We start from the raw sequence: 19251 nt of genomic DNA on the forward strand, positions 1-19251 counted from the left end.
GTTGGGAGGTGCTGCAGGTGGTTTGGCCTGTTGCTCCACTCGCCTTATCTGCTGCAGTCCGTTCTCCAGGGCCCTGGTATTCTGCATATTGACATGTTGGGACTGCGCCACTTCTGTCTGGCTGAGACAGGGGTACTGTAGACAGAGAGGCCCAAACCGGCTGCAGACTTGACAACCATTCTTCAGGCAATACATGCTTCGCAGTCCTCTGTGGAGGGCAAGATTGCTGAGGTCCGGGTAGACATCACGGCAAGACCTGAGGAATGCAGTGGCCCGGATTACGGAGACAGAGTCGCGCATCTCCACGGTTGAGGATGATGTCCAGCAGCTTAAGGATCAAGTCACCTGACTTCAGTCTCACACCAGAGAGCTTCATCGGAGTGCGGAAGACGCAGAAAATAGTTCCCGCCGTAACAATCTCCGCCTGGTGGGGTTTCCGGAGGGGGTGGAGCAGGGTCGCCCAGCAGACTTCATAGACAAGTGGCTTCGCTCGTGGATCACCGAGGGCTCCCTCTCCCCATGGTTCGCGATTGAGCGAGCACACCGCTCCCTTGCTCCTAGACCACTTCTGGGAGCAGCACCCAGGCCCATCATCATGCGAATTCTTAATTTCAAGGATCGTGATTCTATCTTGTCCGAGGCCCACAAGCAGCAGAGTCTTCACTACGAAAATCATACCATGATTATACTCGGGAGGTCCAGGGAGAGCGCCGCTCGTTTGGGGAAGTTAAGCAAAAACTGCGTGCCCTTAACATACAGTAAAGGCTCCTTTTTCCGGCACACCTGCTGGTGGTGTTCTTCAACAAGACCCTATTCTTCGACACCCCTGAGGAGGCTTGGACTTGGGCCACGGAGGAACGTCCCCTGCGAGCCGAGGACCGACACCGATCATCTGGAGGAGTGCCTGGTGGGTCTGGCATCCAGGGGGTTCCTGGCCCCCGGCCCCAACGCAACCGCTAGCGACGGCGCCGTGGCCAGAGGCGGGCCTGCTCGGAATCTCCGCTGGGTTCCTCTCGGCAGCATGATCCAGGAGGCTGCTTTGTTATTTCATAGCGGAACATTGGGACCCAACCCTTGAATCTGATAGCTGTGTACTCTCCCCCTTCTCTGCTAGCTTCCACGCTCCGGCGCCTTGCTCCACTAGTAGCTGCCCTGCCCGCGGGGACCACTGTAGTCGGGGCGGGGAACTTCAATGCGGTTATGGACCCGGACCTTGATTCTGCAACAGCCCTTTCTGTCTCTCGGGTTTCCCACTCTAGACTCCTTTCAAACTGGGCTGTGACCCTGGGACTGGGAGACGCTTGGCGGCTCTGGCACCCGGCTACTCGGATGTTCACTCATACATCGGCCGCCCATCAAACACAGGCCAGGTTAGACTATCTGTTTCTTCCGGCTCTGGACTGTAGATCAATACAGGACATCGTTATCCTCCCCAGAGGCATATCTGATCACTCCCCAGTTTCTATGCGTCTAGGTAGTCTCCTGGCCTCTTCACGCCTGGTCTGGCGGCTTAATGCCTGGTTTCTCCAGGACAAGGATTTCTGGAAGCACGTAGGGCTCGAATTGCGTCTCTACTTTGCCGCTAACCAAGACTCGGTTTCGTCCCCTGGTACCTTATGGGAGGCTGCTAAGGCAACAATCCGTGGGTTTGCCAAAGGCCAACTTAAACTCACGCACGAAACAGGAGGCCCGGCTCACATTCCTGGAGGCCCAAGCTGCCCGGCTGGAGGCCCATCCGCCTGGAGAACGAACAGAGGCTCAGGATCGGAAGCTCGCATTCCTTAGAGATGAGCTCAGACAGGCCTCCATGGAGTCCACTAAACTGTTGTGGAGGTCCTCCGTGGTGCAGGTGTATGGGTGGTGAGATAAAAATGGGAAGCTCCTCCACTGCTTTGCCACTTATCCTATGGCCTAATGTTTTGCTTCATACTATGCTTCCTTGTACTCTGCCCAACCCCCAGACCTCGCTCTCTCGGAGCTCCTCCGGAGTGAAAGATTCCCCCTCTCACAGCTCACTGACGCTGAAGCAGAGGGCCTTGATCTCCCGATTACTCCGGCAGAAATCAGTGACGCTATCTCCAGCATAGCATTGGGTAAGACGCCGGGGCCAGATGGCCTCCCACAGGAGTTCTATGCATCTTACCAGGACACGCTGATCCCCCATCTCTTGGCTCTGTATCGAGAGGCGGCAGACCGTGGCTTCTTCCGTCCTGAAACGGATCTGGCCACCATTGTGGTGATTCCTAAGTCTCAGCCCCCCTCTGCCCGCTGCTCTGATTACTGCCCTATTTCCCTTATCAACTCGGAGCTCAAAATATTTGCTTCCGTCGTGGCGCAGTGCATACGCCCTCATCTGAGCACATTGGTCCACATGGACCAATGCGGCTTTATGCCCGCCAGGGGTACCAGGCACTGCCTCAGACGACTCTACCTTGCTCGGGTACACCGACAACAACTAACTCCCTATCTCTCGTTGCTCCTCGTGGATTTCGAGAAAGCATTTGATTCCGTGGATTGGTGGTATCTGGAGGCGGTGTTGTCGGAAATGGGCTTTGGGCCCCTCTTTCGCAACCTGGTCAAGACCCTATACTGCAAGCCCAGGTGATGGTGAATGGAGCCCTTTTGCGCCCCTTTCCCTTTGGGAGGGGCACGAGGCAAGGTTGCCCCCTCTCGCCCCTCCTTTTCACGTTAGCGATGGAGCCCTTTGCTTCTCTCATCCGCGTGGACCTGCACCTCACAGGGTGGCGCTGGCCTGGCCTGGCAGAGGACAAGATTGCCCTCTAAGCCGACGACGTCCTGATCTTTTTGTCGGACCCAGCCCGCTCAGGGCCTCCGGGCCCTACACCTCTTTGAGCGTGTCTCTGGTCTCAGATTGAACGCAGCCAAGTCAGTCCTGGTCCCCCTTCATCTGTCAAGAGAGTGTTTCGATTGGCAGTCCTCGATCCCTCTCCAGCGACAGTCGTTCAAGTACTTGGGGATCTGGGTGACGCTCCTTCCTGATCTCACCTGGTCTCTCAACGTCAGCGCTCTGGTGAAGCGGGTTCGCGCTGATCTCCTTCGATGGCAGACATTGCCACTGAACCTTATGGGCAGGATCGCTCTCTTCAAGATGATGGTCCTGCCCCGTTTCCTTTATATGCTCTGTAGTAATCTAAATAGTAATCTCAAGGGCCACACTTACCAGTGGCCCGCAATATCAAGTCAATAATAAGCAAATGGCAACGTAGAAGGTTCAAGAGTTTATTGGCCACAACAGAACTCTACATAGAGGAGCCTCATCGATCTTCACCCATCAGGTGCGCCGAGGAAGACTGCTGGCCCCTTGGCAGAGTCACACTTATTTACATAACAGGTTAACATAAAAAGCCTTACAAATGGAAAAACACCAGTTAGCCCTGGGGCTCCTAAATGAGCTCATACTGTATCTAGTTTCAGCTGCACACATAAGGTTATTATCTTCTACAGAGAAGGTCGGCGGGGTGACTCCCTTTCGTCTCGGGCACGGAGGAATTTCGCTTGATACTCCCTACGGCAGATGTGGCCTTGGGCCTTAGTCGTAAATACAATTCACCCTGTCTCTAGGCTGGTATGAGCTAAATCATACAGATGGTGTTCAGAGAGGATCACGTGATCTGAGGCACGACTGGTCATAATCCAAGATGGCCGTAGCATGGCTTTTCGGCCCTTTCTATCATACAAGACACAGAGAACGAATGGGCCATCCTCTAAAGCAGTTCTCGCTGTTTATGGAGTACAGATACAGACCAAGATACGTTATGCTAACATCACATGCTGACTTGAATCCCACAGCTCCAAAACATCCCCCTCGCCTTCTCGTGGTCCTGGTTCCGTGAGATGGATGGCTTGGCCATTAAATTCCTGTGGGGGGTCGGAGGCCGAGATTAGCCCTCACTCAATGCAGGATTTCGCTCTTTGATAGAGGGTTAGGAATGACGAACCTTCATCTCTACTATCTGGCGACCAGGCTTCTTACTGTACATGACTGGTTCAATGGCGGTTGGGCGGATCCGGCCTACCGCCTGGAACTGCATACGTTGGGTTTCTCTGGTATTCAAGGGGTGCTCTACAGAACTGCTATCCCTCACACTTTGCCGAAAGTTACACATGGGGTGTTTCTGGCCTGGCGAGCGTCCCTGTGCCACACCCGCTGGGCGGGCTGGTTAACCCAATATACCCCCTTGTGGTGCGGAACACAGCTCAAGGAAGTTGCCACTCTCTCTGGGTTTAGAACTTGGGACCTCATTGGAATTTCCCAGCTGGGGGATGTCTGGTGCGGGAGCCACATTTGCGAATTCTCAGAACTACAGACACGGTTCTCCCTCCATGCCTCTCAGTTCTACCGCTATCTTCAGTTGCACCATGCACTCCATATGCACATCTCGGTAGGGACCTCCTTGCCCGAATATAGCCCGCCTGAAGCACAGGTTATGACTGGTAATTTGGGGAAGGGGGAGATTCCCGCATTTACCGTTCCCTCTTGAATAACACCCCCAATTCCCTTTCCTCTCTCCGGGATAAAGGGGAGGGTTGGATTGGTCCATTAGATGATGCGGATTGGAGGGATGCGCTGATGGCCCCTAAATTAGTTACAGCTTCTGCGCAGCTCCGATTGCTTCAAGTATACTATCTACACGTGGCCTATCTCATGCCATTGCGCCTTCATCGCTCTGGGCTCCGGCCTGATGCTTCCTGTCCCCGCTGTCACTGCCCCCAAGCAGATTTTTATCACATGGTATGGCTCTGTCTTGACATTACCCATTACTGGGAGTTAGTGACCGCTGAGCTTACTGAGGTCCTGGGCTGGGAGGTCCCGTTGAACCCGATGAACATACTCTTGGGAGTTACTGATGGCTTGGACGGGAACAGGGCGGAGAAGCTTTGTCTCACCACGGCCCTGATGGTAGCTAAACGAGATATTGCAGCCCTTTGGCTAGACCCGTTAGCCCCTTCCATGACACGGTGGTGCAGGGGGCTAGATTGATGTGCAGCGCAGGAGCGCCCCATGTATGCTGCCCGCGGTTGCCCTAAAAAGTTTCGAAGGGTGTGGGGTAAATGGGTCGGGTGGTAGAAGACTGACCTTCTTGAAGTTTTCCTGTAGACATGGTTGTGGACACCTTCGCTTGGTATTCCTCGTCGGACTCTTCTATGTGGGGGCTTCCTCCCCCCTGTTTTATCTGTCACTGTTGTGTGCTGTTCACTGTGTGAAAAGCTGGTTATGTTTACAATGATGAACATGTATTCATTGAAAATCAATAAAATTGATTATAAAAATAAAAAAATCCTAATCAAAAACTGTAAAAAATAGAATACATAGTAATTTTATGTATTCATTTATTGCAGACATTCATTCAGAGTAGATCTCACTACAGAGATGAGCCTAAGGTAAAAATATGACGGGGCATGGCTTGGTGAGCCAAGATGGAGGTCGCACTCTAAGAGTGCTCTGGCCCCTCTAGTATCCACAGCCACCTTTCCTCCAATCCAAGTTACCTGTTTGGGCACCCCCAGCCATGGGGCGCTCTCGCCTGTAGCAGTCCTACACCAAGACCAGCACTGATCAAGGCGGAGGAGGCGGCTGGCCGTAGAACCACCCTGGCCAAGGCAAATTGGCCACAACCTAGCCGTTGCAAGTGGGACTGGCTGTGCATTGCCGCAGGACGGTTCACACTGGAATCCCCTCTGCAAGACCGCTTCCATGGGCCTGCAAGTCTGACCCGCTTATACCTTCGCTGTCGGACCCGGCATTGGAGACCTGCGTGTGGTTGAGAGAGTGCCATGGGACTGCAGCTGAGACGACCTGCTGCAGCACCCCGGGGGAGTAGGAGACCTGTCCAGTGCTCGGCTGGACTGCTGCACTCCCATCAGAGGCAGAGGAAGCCCCCAAACGTGTGCACTGCTGTAGAGGCGTCCAAACTGCGGTTGGCAGGACTCCTCGTCTTATGTGGACCAGCGGCAGGAGTGAGACACAGGTCCTGATTGTGTGGGGCAACTGGAGTGAGCCCCTCGTTGCTGGATTCTGACCCTGAGGGCAGAACGCTCATCTGCCCGATCCTGGGAGTTGTGGGGTTAGAGGACCTCCCATCCCCGGTCTGGGGGACTGATACCACCTCCCGGAGCATCGGCACAGCAGCGGTTGTGAAGTCGGCCAACACTGTCTGCCCGCGATCGACGGAACGCCTCCGGTGGGCCTGTGGGCCTGTGGTGGACCTGGCCTGTGAGCCTTGCCTCCTATGGAACCCTGAAGTGAGTAGCAGGGGTTGACCGACCCGCGATCTGTGGAAGTGCACATCTGCTGGTGGGCGAGACCCCCTCCCTCCCTCCCTCACCACGAGAAGCTTGACAGTGAAGGTGGGCTTGGACTATAGGAGTAGCAGGGCTCCCAGGCATACCGGTGGCGGCAGTCAGTACCTCCAAAACTGCTGTCCCCGGGGTGCAGAGTGCTTCTGTGTGGGGTGGGGATTATTGGCCCACGATCGGCGGTAGCACACCCCTCCCCAGGCCTCTGAAAACCAAAATCAAACTGTAAAGAGGGGCCTGCCCAGAACCAGAGACCTATAGAGAAGAGGGACACTACTGATTGACCCCCGATGGGAACGATGACCACATGGCGAAGTTGAGGGCCCGGGTGGACCCAAGAGGCCTACTTCATCCTTCATCCATGCTCCATGTGTACAAGTGGCTGCACACTCCTGTTGTCGCCGGAGGGCGGGCCCTCACTCGCCTCCCCTCTCCCCCCCAGTCTAAACTCACCTCTACTGGGATCACAAGACCACTTCTACGCAATAACAGGCGACCAGAGTGGGAGAACATGGCGGTCTAGGTCCCACGGGCTACACCCGGCTACAGAGCTCTCTTGGGAACTGTGGGACCTCCCCCCATGGCTACACCAGCCAGCGTTTGAAGAACTCAAATGGAGACACACACAGTGGGACCAATCCACCCCCCTCGGAGGCCGGTCACCCATGGGGAAAGACAGAGGGGCTAAATCCCCACCTACCCGACCCACATGGAGCAATATGCGGTCAGTGGTCTCGGTCATGGTGAACCCGCGCCCGCAGCCGGTCACCCCAAGGGTGACCTGGCTACCATCCTGCAGGCCATCAAAGCATGTCAAGACTCCATGGAGACCAAGATTGGGGAGGTGTGGGTAGACATGGCCCTCATCCGCAACTGCTCGCATCACAAAGGCGTAATCCCGCCTCTCAGAAGTCGAAGATGATGTTTCAACTCTAAAGATGCAGGTCAAACAGCTGCTGTCCCATACGACCGATCTCCATAGACAGGCTGAGGATGCAGAAAACCGATAACGCCGGAACAACCTCCTCCTGGTGGGCCTTCCTGAGGGGGCAGAACCATCACAAATGAACATCTACGTTGAGGACTGGATCAAGTCATGGATGCCCCCCCAAGTGCCCTGTCCTCATGGTTTGTGGTTGAGCGGGCCCACCGTTCACTTGCACCCAGGCCACCACCGGGAGCCCCGCACCGGCCAATCATTGCGAGGATCCTAAACTTCAGAGATCGCAATGCCATCTTCCAAGAATCCCCTCCCGATCTGAGCTATTCTACAAGGACGCTATAATTATGGTCTTCCCCGATTACACCAAGGAAGTACAGGCCCAAAGGAGATCATACATTCATGTAAAGCAAAAGCTGCCGAACCTCAATCTGCCCTATAGACTCCTCTTTCCGGCCCAGCTCAAGATGATTTTCCAAAATAAGTCATACTTCTTTGTTACGCTGGAGCGGGCTTATGCTTGGTCGACTGAGGAATGCCCAATCCGTCCAGTGGGGTGCGCCCCCTCAGCCAACCCTCAGAAGGGGGCACGAGTAGATGCACCTACAGGCTCCCATGGGCGAAACGTCGGGTCTCGAAGAAGGCGCACCACCCGTGGAACGACATCTGCCTCGCCCGCTGGCTCCCCCCATGGGAAGAACAAGTCGATGATATTCCAGGAGTCTTCTAGAAAATTCCGTGAAAACTCTGGTAGATTGGGTCTGTCGCCTGCAGAGGACTCCATTGACTTTCCAAAACCAACCTCTGATGACACCGACCTCTTACGCAGCCCACAAATCTAATCCCAAGCACTATCACTAGTTTTAACTTGAACTGGAAGAATGGCAATCCTTGAACGTAAAGGGGCCCAACACGTTGCCCTCACACCACGCCTCAATAGTTAGTCTCTTCACACTAACTTTCAGATTATCGGGCGACAGATGCTAAAATTGGGGAAGTATGGGGGTTGGTTGGGAGTTTTGGTAGGGACTGTTCTCCCTGCGTTAGTTTGTGTTATTCTGTTTCTCTGCAGCACCATGTACAAAATACATGATGTGCCCCTGGGCGGCCCTCGTAGTAAGCCTAAACGTGCCCAACTGCTCCTAAGGCCTAACCAACCAGAGCAACTAGGCTTCCCAGGCCATTGGCCCCGCACACCGCTGCATTATCATAATGTCATGGCCACTTAGTGGGAATGAACCCCTTAGAGTCCTCTCATGGAACGTTAATGGTCTCCTAGATAATATTAAACGGACTTCAATTTTAAAATATGCACATAGGGTCAACCCAGATGTCCTTTTACTGCAAGAGACTCACCTGTTGGGTAATCGATGTCCCTTCCTAGCACGCCAGGGCTTCGACAGGGTTTGGCACTCATGGTTCTCCAGAGGGGCTCGAGGAACCGCGATCCTCTTGCACCGGTCCCCCCCCTTTCACGCCAGTCCACACAACTAGTGACCCTCTGGGCCGATTCGTCACCCTCACAGGCACCCTTGGAGACACCACTATCAATTTGATGTTGCTATACGACATCAAATCAAAGGATCAAAGGATGCCATGGGTACACCATCCTCCCACAGAACGTTGGGTGCCAGACATCTCAGAGATTGGGCCTCTGCGATGTCTGGCGTAGCTGGCATCCTAATACACTACAGTATACCCACACATCTGCAGCACACCACACCCACTCTCTTATTGACCTTATCTTCATGCCTGCCCCGGACTATAGGACAGACACTGAGATCCAAATCCTGGCGCGAGGGGTCTCTGACCACTCTCCACTCCTCCTACAGATCGGGGGCTCCACAGGAGCTTTATGGCCCATATGGAGATTTAACGCCTGGTTCCTTCAGGACCAAAAATACAAATAAGGGATTGAGGGAGAATTGAAAAACTACTTCCACGCCAACCAGAGCACCGTGCAATTTTACAGTAGGCTTTGGGAGGCGGGCAAAGCTACAATCCACGGGTATGCCAAGGGGTTCCTTAAACACAGACGGCAGGCCCAAGACTGTCACCTCTCTCAACTCGAGGTCAGGGCGCTCCGTCTAGGAATGGCTCTGGTCACGAATTATGGGGAAGCGGTACTCCGCTTAGTACGGGAAGAGATCAAGACCACTTCTCTCAAGTCTGCTAAACTGATTTGGAGGTCCTCAGTGGCCCGAGTCCATGGCTGGGGAGACAAAAATGGCAAATTGCTTCATTCGCTCGCCGCCCATCCACTGGCCAACCGAATTGTCCCTGAAATTCGCAATTCAGAGGGGCAAGTCTTTCGTGCCCCCCAGACATCGCTCACCTTTGCGAGCTACTACGCAACGCTTTACTCAACAGACCACTCACATATGTCGACAGACAGTTCACACTTCCTCCAGGGTATTTTGGAATCTGGGTAGCGCTTCTCCCGGAGCTGACCTGGTCCCTCAATGTCAAACCATTTCTCAAACGCACGAAGGATGACCTTCGTTGTTGGCAATCGCTTCCGCTCACCCCACTTGGTAGTATTGCCCTGTTCAAGATGATGGTTCTGCCCCGTCTTCTGTATGTACTCCAGAACCTCCCACTCCACCTTTCCCGCAATTGGTTCCGTCGGTTGGATGGGTTGGCCATGACTTTTTTCTAGGGGGGATCGAGACCACAACAGGCACTTGGGCATTGCCAACGGGCCCCATATGATGGGGGAATGGGATGATAACTCCCTTCCTGTACTACCTGGCCACCCGTCTCGTAGTGATTCACGATTGGTTTAATGGCGGTTGGTCTGATCTAGCTTACTGTCTAGAACTAGAGAACCTCTGGTACTCTCATGTCCAGGCTATGCTCTACTGGGCTCCGATACCTCACAATCTACCAGCAGTCACCCGAACGGTTCTCTTTGCCTGGCGGTCCGCACTGCGGCACACTCAATGGGATGCTAAAATTGCACTACAAATGCCTCTCTGGCATGGGACTTGGCTACGGGAGACTGGGACACTAGCGGGCTTTCCAGAAGTGGGACCATAAAGGCATCACTTGCTTGGGGACATATGGAAGGGAGAGCATTTGCCCTCCTTCCGGGAAGTGCAGCGAATTTACTCCCCACACTCGACTCAATTCTTCAAATACCTCCAGTTGCGTCATGCACTCGCCCTCCACATTCTCAACCCCATGGCATTCCTAGAATTTAGTCCGGTAGAGGCTAAGCTCCTATTGGGAAACTTGGGGAAGAGGGGAATATACCAAATCTATCGATCCATGATAAACAATACCCTGTCCGCACTAGATTCCCTTAGGATGCTCTGGGAACATTGGATTGGCCCTTTGGAGGAGGAGGACTGGAGAGATGGATTGATGGCCCTTAGGGTGCTAACTATTTCGGCTAGGCTCCGCCTCATTCAAATCTACAGTCTCCACTGTGCATACCTTACCCCTGTGCGACTACACAAAGCGGGATTCCTCCTTGCCCCAAAATGTCCGTGCTGTGAGGCAGAGCCAGCTTATTTTTGCCACATGGTCTGGTCCAGCGCCATTCTTTCCAAATATTGGGTGTTGATTGTGGTTGAGCTAAGTGGCATACTGGGCTGGGTGGTCCCTCTTAGTCCTCTTGCCCTACTCCTGGGGGTGATGGAGGGGATGGATGGGTCCCGTACTGATAAATTGTTCCTAGGGACTGCCAATTTGATAGCCAAGAGAGACATTGCAGCGACTTGGAAGGACTCGGCAACTCCCTCCATTTCAAAGTGGCTTAGAGGAGTCGACTGGTGCGCCAACCAAGAAAAATCTGTGTATGAGGAAGGGGTTGTCCGGCTAAACACGAGCATGTCTGGGGCAAATGGCTGGGTTTGCTGGGTTGATATTTTGCAAGAAATGTTTGAAATTTTGAGGAGCAATACTGAGCTTGTTTATCATGAGACCAGATGGGGGAAAATCAAAAAATGCAGTGGAACGCTTTATATGTCGTGGAGATGCACTTTTCACTTGGTTGCTCAAAACTAATAAAACTGTTTATTAAAAAAAAAGATAAAAATATGTCATTGCTATGGAAAGAGAAATGGGATATGGAGAAGTCATTAGACATGCTGTGCAGCTTATAGGAATATTCTAACTTTCATCCAAAAGTGCATCTTTAAGTGGCTCTTTGCAGCTTTCTGAATGATTTAAAATCTTCCAGTTCTTATAGGACAGGATGTTCTGGGGAGAGAAATAGGAAAAAATGTTTTAGAATTTACTCTCTTCTCTGGTAATAGGCTATCCGAGGCTAGTTGTTTTTCACTCTCCTGAAGCAGGAACTGCTGGAAATGATGACTTTGTTGTGAAGATAAACTTTTTGTCTGAGGAAATGGCTCTGAACAGAAGACATATAATATTGAAGACAATCTCTGTTTCTAAGGAAAGTACTGACAGATTTATCCGTTTACTAGCTAAAAAAGTCTTTCAGTTTTGTTAGCTCCTATAAGCAGCATGAATAACTAGTTTCAGTGGTGACAGATATCACTTAGGAAGTTAGTCTAGTAAAGTATTACCTCTAGTCATGAGGGATAGGAAAAGTGGTTTAATCTTCAATCATATTTATAGTTCCTTAGCTGGGATGAGCAGATTGAGATTACAGGTTAGGTTTAAATGGTCCAGAGCCAATTGATAAATCTTGGCTATGTGAGACTGAGGAGATAATTTAGGTTGTGATTCAAAGTATCATAATGAATTCAAGCCAAACGTGAAGTTAGGGGGTTTGGTTATTCATAGTTCAGTAGGAAGAATTCAATCTTTTAGAACACATTGGATCTAAGATATTTTCCCACAAGGATACTCTTAGGTAAACTCTGTGTCATCCTTATATTGTGTCATTGGGATGTTTTAGTAACCCAAAAATAATACCACTGGTTTCATGTTCAGATTACATAGAATTGATGGTAGGATAGAGCCATTAAGCATTCCACAGGAGAAGGATAGAGTGTGAGATATTGACAAGGGCAGAGTGGGACATCTTGAAATTTCAATCTTCAAACATTTCTACCTGTCATTCAGTTTGTGCCTAATCTATGATACACCTGTGATGCACCTTTACTTTGTGATACATATAGGATAACTGCATCAAAATGTTGTCAGAAGTAAAAGTAAAAAACATAGTCAATTAAAATGCATCTATATTTTAGAGAAATTGTATTAATGCCCAGACATAAGCTATTTAGATTCATCATTCAGAGTCAAATATCACTGATACATATGTGTTCTTATATGCACTTTAGAAAGCTAATGACTGGACTTTTATTTTAATCCAACAGGTGATGGATTCACTAATAGACAGTGTAAGGATACAGATTCAATCTCATGTACCAAAGAATCACAGCCTCGTATAGCTTCACCAGGAAAAGCTAATGGAAAAATGCTTCTCAGTTATAAAACTTTACCAGATTGTAGAAGACAATTGAGGGCACGAAATCTGGAACTTGAAATAAAACAAAATATGTTTTGTGAAAGGGATTTTAGTTATTCAACACATGACAGTGTGCAGCAGGGCCCAAATGAAATTGGGATATCATATGATTATAATGAATCTGAAAGTAATATGAGGAGTTCAGTTGTGAGTACATATCATCGAAGTGCAAAGCGAGGCCCAATACCATACATGTGTACTGACTATACGAAAAGCCTCATTCAGAATAGCGCACTTACTAATATTAAGAAAACATATACTGAAGTAAGACTGCAAAAAAGACCATACTCCTGTACTGATTGTGAGAAAAGCTTCAGTCTAAAGTGCAATCTTAATCGGCACTGGAGAACCCATACCGGTGAAAAACCATACACCTGCTCGGATTGTCAAAAAAGCTTCAGCCAAAAAGGTGATCTAAACCGGCACCAGAGAGCGCATGCAGGTGAAAAGCCTTACTCATGTCTTTTCTGTCAGAAAAGCTTCAGCCGGAAAGACATTCTCAACGAACACATAAGAACACATACTGGAGACCGGAAGATACCAGAGAGAAAAGATCAAAAGTCATAACAAATAAATGTAAAGGACAGCATTATGGAATGTTTAAACTTGACAGTTAATGCTTACAGTAACTTGTGTTGTATTATTAGCTATATAGAAAATTACACAGTCCTGCCCCAAATGGAGCCAGTAGTTTATTTGATTGTCAACTTAGGCTTCCACATTACTCGGTAGATAGGTGCTGCACAATGTTACCACCTGTTTTATCACCACTTCTTCAAGGGTTTTCATTTTTTAAAGGTCATTCTTCAGATGTTTGAGTTACACTTCCTAAAATCCTACATTCCTCATGCGTCCTAAAGTAAGATACATCGAAATCTAAACATTATACTTATCTTTTACAAAGTGCAATATCCTATTTCACCTGTGGATGAATGAGTTATCGTCTGATGAAAATTATTGTCTGATGAAGTTCCTCCTTTTTCAGCTTCTATTATTTGGGGCCACATCCAATGTGGATATGATAATAATGTCACCTGTTAAAATCCAATATTCCAGAAATTGGAATATATAAGTGCAATAATTATCCCCTATTAGAAGTTTGGTACTTTAAAATAAGGGATAACATGCTGGTTTTCGTGTTTTTTTCCAGATAGGTTTCAGCAAATTTAAAATTTACCTAGGGGAAATTGCAGGGAAGTAGCAATTTCTATAAAACATGTAATCTAATGCCTGTGTAAACAGATATTGGGATCAGTGAAGAAAACACCACTCGTACTTAGGGCCTTATTCTTTACATTTTCTTTACATTTTATGATTGGTTGATATCTACACTTAAATTCACCTAAATTTCCTTGTTCAAAATTTTTTAAAAGTTAATATTCACCATCTGAGTTTTTCATGTTTTGGGATAACTAGCATGTTGTTTGCAGCAACTCTTCTGTGGCTAGTTTGTCTGATTTCATCCTTGTTACCTCAAAGGTGTTTTAACCCAGCTGGAGCCTGTTGATCTGAACCTACCCTGAAATAACTTCAATGGATCCACTTGGCTGTATTTAGCAGATTTACACTATTTTTCAGACTATTAAGGTCTTCATACTGACTTACTTAGAATTCCTCTTTCACCTAATACATAAAGTTGAATTATTATTATAAGTTGGTGCTCATTCATTACTGCACCATCTGTTTTTTTATGGAGACATATTCACTAGGTTTAAACTGGCAATTGTTTTCCCAGAAGAATGAACGGAAATTGGGAGTTCACTGTGGGATATGGTGCAGTACCACTGATTTCTTTGGTCATTTCCAGTTCCAAAGGGGACAACTCATAATCTACCCCAGGAATTACACACCATATTAGAAATTTCAAGAGCACCTGGAAAGTACCACACCATATCAGGAGCTTTAGGTGTGGTATGTCCGCATTATGCTGAATGAGGGTGTAGGGGATAAATCCCAAAAGATTTGCTATTACTGAAAGATTGAGCTGCATACCTATGGGGATTTCGGGGTTTCAGTATAAAAAACCAGTTACTTCCTTTCAGTATAAAATTCCCAAAGCTAATTACTCCGAACAACTTTTTTTGAGAAAATGTAATTTTTGGGAGTGCGCCTCCTGCTGATGTGGAGATTGAGGCTGGCTTTGTGGTTTTTAGGAAACATTTTCGGATCCAGGAATACATTTCTGTTTATGATTCAACTTTTCCACACTGTCTGTGGGTCTTCGGTGGCACATTTATAGAGTAGTTAGGTTCTGTTATGGTAAGTATAATTATTTCCTTTTAAGGCTTTGAAAATAAATGTTTTGAGTATTCCATATGTGTTTATATTTTGCATATCTCTGACATTGCTTTTTGAAAACTGCTAATAAATAAGTAATCTTTACCTGTGTTCAGTTAATCTACATTATTATAGAAACAAACATCCTTCGAAAAAGTACTGCAGCAGTTGGTGGCTATAGTCGTGTCTAACAGTTGTCGGTCCTACATTACACATACTCCTAAAGCACTGCAACCCGTAACAGTGAAAACAAATGTTTTTCAGCATCAAACAGGGACATGCAGTTTTTATGAGTGACGGTCTGACAATAAAGTTTATTGCATATACAAACACACATACCAATGTAGGGTACAATAAACATAGAAAATTGTAATAAACTGGAAATTCTGACATATATCTAAGAAGATCACAAGTAAAGTATAAGCATAAAAGAAGTAGTGTTCTTGGAATGTGGTGGTGTGTGCATCTGTTGCATGTGTCTGTGATGTGTATGTGGTACGTTCATGTGCTTGTGATGCATGCTCTTTCTTTTTTATTTTAGTGGCAATGTCTCTGATGGGTGTTGGGGCTCTGCCCTCCTTGTTTCATGGCCCTTTTTATTATGCCAACAATGATTAATAGTTTATTATTGTTAGTGTAATATAGAGAAAACAGTGCTAACCCTCTGGATGAGCAGCAGCCTGAGGCAGTGACATCTGTGAGGTGGCTGGTAACGGCATATGCAGGTGCATGCACCAGCCATTACACAGATTGCCAAGGGCTGACAAAGTCTGAGTCCTGGCCTAGGGTGCCTGGCACCATCACATTTAAAGGTATCTCTGGGTGCCTGTCTCTGTACTCTTTCACAACTCGTCACAGAGTTAGTAAAGGGTGGGATTACAAAGCACAAGGCTGAAAGCTGGATCCTGCAACTGTGCACATTCCAGTTTTCATTTTCATGTGCTAGTATTCTTTGAGGCAGGAAGGAGCTGAATGCCTGTCATGAGAGACAATAAAGTACCAGAAGCTGAAACAGGACCTACGCAGGCAGCAAGGTAAATTGAATAAAAGATTAAAATTATTACGTGCATGCGTGTAGATGAGGTTGTGTGTCTGGGGTTGACATTGCAGTCGAGTATCTGTGTTGTCGAGGTTGGATACTTTGTGAGTATTCCGTTCTGGTCCTGCTCTGGTTGGGTTCAGGCTAAGTGTTGTTTGTTGTGTGCCATCATTAGGCTGCATTGGTATATGTGAGATATTCTAATGTGTTCAGCAGGATATTTGTTTGTGATCTATCTTGGGGGCAAGTGCTGTTGTGAGCAGTGGTGTAGGCAACTGAGGCTTATCTGTCTAATGTTGGATATAAGTGGACTTTTCTTTAAAATTTATATTGTTATATGATTGTCTTGTCCTTTCAAGGTGTATGCTTTTTTTGTTACGGCTAGAGGTATTTACGTAGTGTAAATCTGGTGAGAGAATGAAAGGGCCACGTGTAGGAGAATGCCTCCTTTGCATGAAAACCTTTATTTTTGTAGATTGATGCTGCTGTGTTTTTACTCTGTGCACTAGGACTCTGGTAACCAGGCCCCAGTGCATATGCTCTGATCCCTAAAACATTAGAAATTGACGATACTCCTAACTGGCATATTTAACTTACCTATATGTCTCTAGTATATGTTACAAAGTTTACCTAGAACTTGTATGTTTAATGTCACTAGAGGCTGGAGCACCCACTGTGCCCTTCACTACAGTGACAGCAGTGCAAACATGACTGCAGACCTACCACTGTAGCCTGTATGTGCGGTTTTAAAACTGCAAATTCAACCTGACAAAATGACCCCTTCTTGACAGCCCTAATACCTCCTTTTAAATAATAATAAGCCACACCTAAGTAGGCCCTACTGTTCAAAAGGCAGGATGCATGGTATTAAGAAGCAAGACATGTAAAAGTTTAATGTTACACTTTTCCTTACAGTGACAAGGCCCCAAAATCAGTTTTTACTGTAAGAGGGTTAGCTGTCTCATAGGAAAGCAATGGGGCACAAAATTAAATTTAATAATGTTATTTTGACCTTGGAAACAGCTACAAATGGAATTCTTTAACTTTTGAAAATATTTATTAGAGCACAACTCACTGGTAAAAATTTTTTGTAATTATTATTTTGGAAAAAGTAGATTTAGACGGTGACCTTTTCCCTGCATAAAGACTCTAGAAGCCCATTTGCATGGCCTTCCACCTGTCATCTAGAAGCTGAATAGCCCCCTAGATGAGGTTTGACATTTCTCTCAGAGCTAAGACTAAGCTCAGAGGTCTTTGGTGTGGGGAGGTGTTCTGTTCCTTTGGGAGGAGGACCGTCTGGGCTGTGCCCAGGAACTTGATTAACTTCAAATAGGCCTACCCAGACACAGACAAATGTTAATTGACACCTGACCAGGACCCTCTTTTGCCTACCAAGCCAGCCTAGCACCAATCCCAGTGGGAAGGGAGCTGCCCACAGGACAGATTTAGCGTGACCACAGGGATGGCCTTGCTGATTGCCCTGGCCATATCTCTGGGGTAGGCACATGAGCTCTACACAGGATAAGAAAGGTTCTCTCATCTTGGTTTTTAGATAGATAGGGACATTGTGAGATTGCTTGCAGTAGGGTTCAAAGAAAGTGCTACAAAAGTGGGTGGGTTACCTCTGGTAACTTTTTCCCTACTGGTTATGAAGGGGCCAGGAGTCATACCACCCACAGGTTAGTCCCAGGAATAAATGTGGAATCCCTGGGCGCTCTCTTCAGAACACTACTGGACCTGTGGAATACAGACAAAGGAATGAACCTTCTGTTGAGACCTGTGAGAACAGAGAGGCTGGATCCAGTACAAAGAAATGGACTCCAAGGGTCAGTCAGCTGAATTCCTGTTAAGCTATAGTGGCACAACAATGCTAGAAGCCCTTTTTCTGTCAAGCTTAGCTGACCAATTCCAACTGGACTTGGCCTGAACCCTGCTGATGGCTTCTGCTGCAGTGTGTCTTGATCCCTAAGTGCTGTTCTTGAGGTCCTGGGACCCTAGGCTGTTTCTAAGTGGACTGCTACTAACATCCTGAAAAACCTGGGACTTAGAACTTTTTGGCTCTAAAGACCTCTACACCATGTGAGCTTGACGTCACTTCTATGATCAACGTGCCTGACTTTCCACCGCCAGATTTGACTGACTTCATGTTCATGTTCAGTTTCAAAGATCTTGACTCCTGTATAAAGTGTACAAGTGCAAGGTAGGGGAAGTCAATAGCCAGTCCAGGGTCCTCACTATTAGCATAATCTGGAATGTTGGGGTTCCCAATTTAGTTGGGGATCAAAAGGAGTCCTGGGCAGATTTGCGTAATAAGTCCGTAGACTGGCTCTGTAAACATAAGGGGTTCCACCCTTCCAATATGAATGATATTCTTATGGCCAGAAGAGAAGGGTGGGTTGGTCATTCTGCCAAGAACATAAATGGTGATTGCATTGTCCTCAATTTCCGTAGACCCCATACGGTTCGCCGTTTACTGAGTATCTTCGAGCAATCTTCCATACAAAACACCTGTATCAGTGCGCTCCCTTTGGGCTATTTCTGTAAGCCATCTTCCAAACCTTCTAGGGATGCCCACGTCTTGCCTTTGTTAACCAATAGGTTCAACGCATTCTTTAGTTTAGACGCACAGGATTGACAACCACCATTGATGGTTGCTCAGCAGCATCAGCAGCATTATTTGGAGGATTTTTCTGTAATCATAGTAACAACCGACAATGATAATGACAAGCAATCTTTAACTAGAGTTTATAGTGGAGCAGATTTGAACATTCTTAGTTGGAATGTAGCAGGGCTTGATGACCAGGATTGGCTGCACCTAGTCAAAGAACAAGACGTAGTAATGTTTCAGGAGGCTTGGGCTACACACGATTTGCATATCGAGGGGTTTCCCTGCATCAGTGTAGCGGCTTCCCGTCTCAAATTGGGCCGACCATCTGGGGGCCTTTTTATTGGGCTTAATGTAGCAGCTGGAGGAAGTTTTAAGATATTATCAACTAACAGTTGTAACTTTCAAATTGTACTTTACAAGAGAAGAGTTTCTTTTTACTTGGTACATTTTTATAATAATGATTTTTTTTCCATCCCCAACAAGAATTTTATTGAGCTTTTCGATTTTATCTCTAATTTAGACTGTCAGCAACGTTCGGGTAATACTTGGAGGAAACTTCAATGCAAAATTTAATGATGCGCACTATGGTGCAGAGACATATAATTTAGGTCCTTCCTCCC

At 47.7% G+C, this 19251-nt stretch overlaps 1 protein-coding gene across 8 annotated transcripts in view; it reads left to right on the forward strand.

Moving 5' to 3' along the window:
• Positions 1 to 19251, forward strand: part of LOC146861679 (zinc finger protein 10-like) — a 495345-nt gene that overhangs the window by 400972 nt on the left and 75122 nt on the right. For 4 of the 8 annotated variants that reach the window (XM_085646038.1, XM_085646042.1, XM_085646036.1 and 1 more), the window contains one exon: positions 12556 to 15087. The exons of the other annotated variants lie outside the window; for them this stretch is intronic. In XM_085646038.1, coding sequence (XP_085502164.1) covers positions 12556 to 13274 — 719 coding nt within the window. In that variant the 3' untranslated portion in view covers positions 13275 to 15087. Of the gene's footprint in view, positions 1 to 12555; positions 15088 to 19251 lie in introns of those variants that run through there. 8 annotated transcript variants of the gene reach the window in all.

The sequence above is a fragment of the Triturus cristatus genome, chromosome 3_1, assembly GCF_964204655.1.
Source record: "Triturus cristatus chromosome 3_1, aTriCri1.1, whole genome shotgun sequence".
In the NCBI taxonomy this organism is placed as follows: Eukaryota; Metazoa; Chordata; class Amphibia; order Caudata; family Salamandridae; genus Triturus; species Triturus cristatus.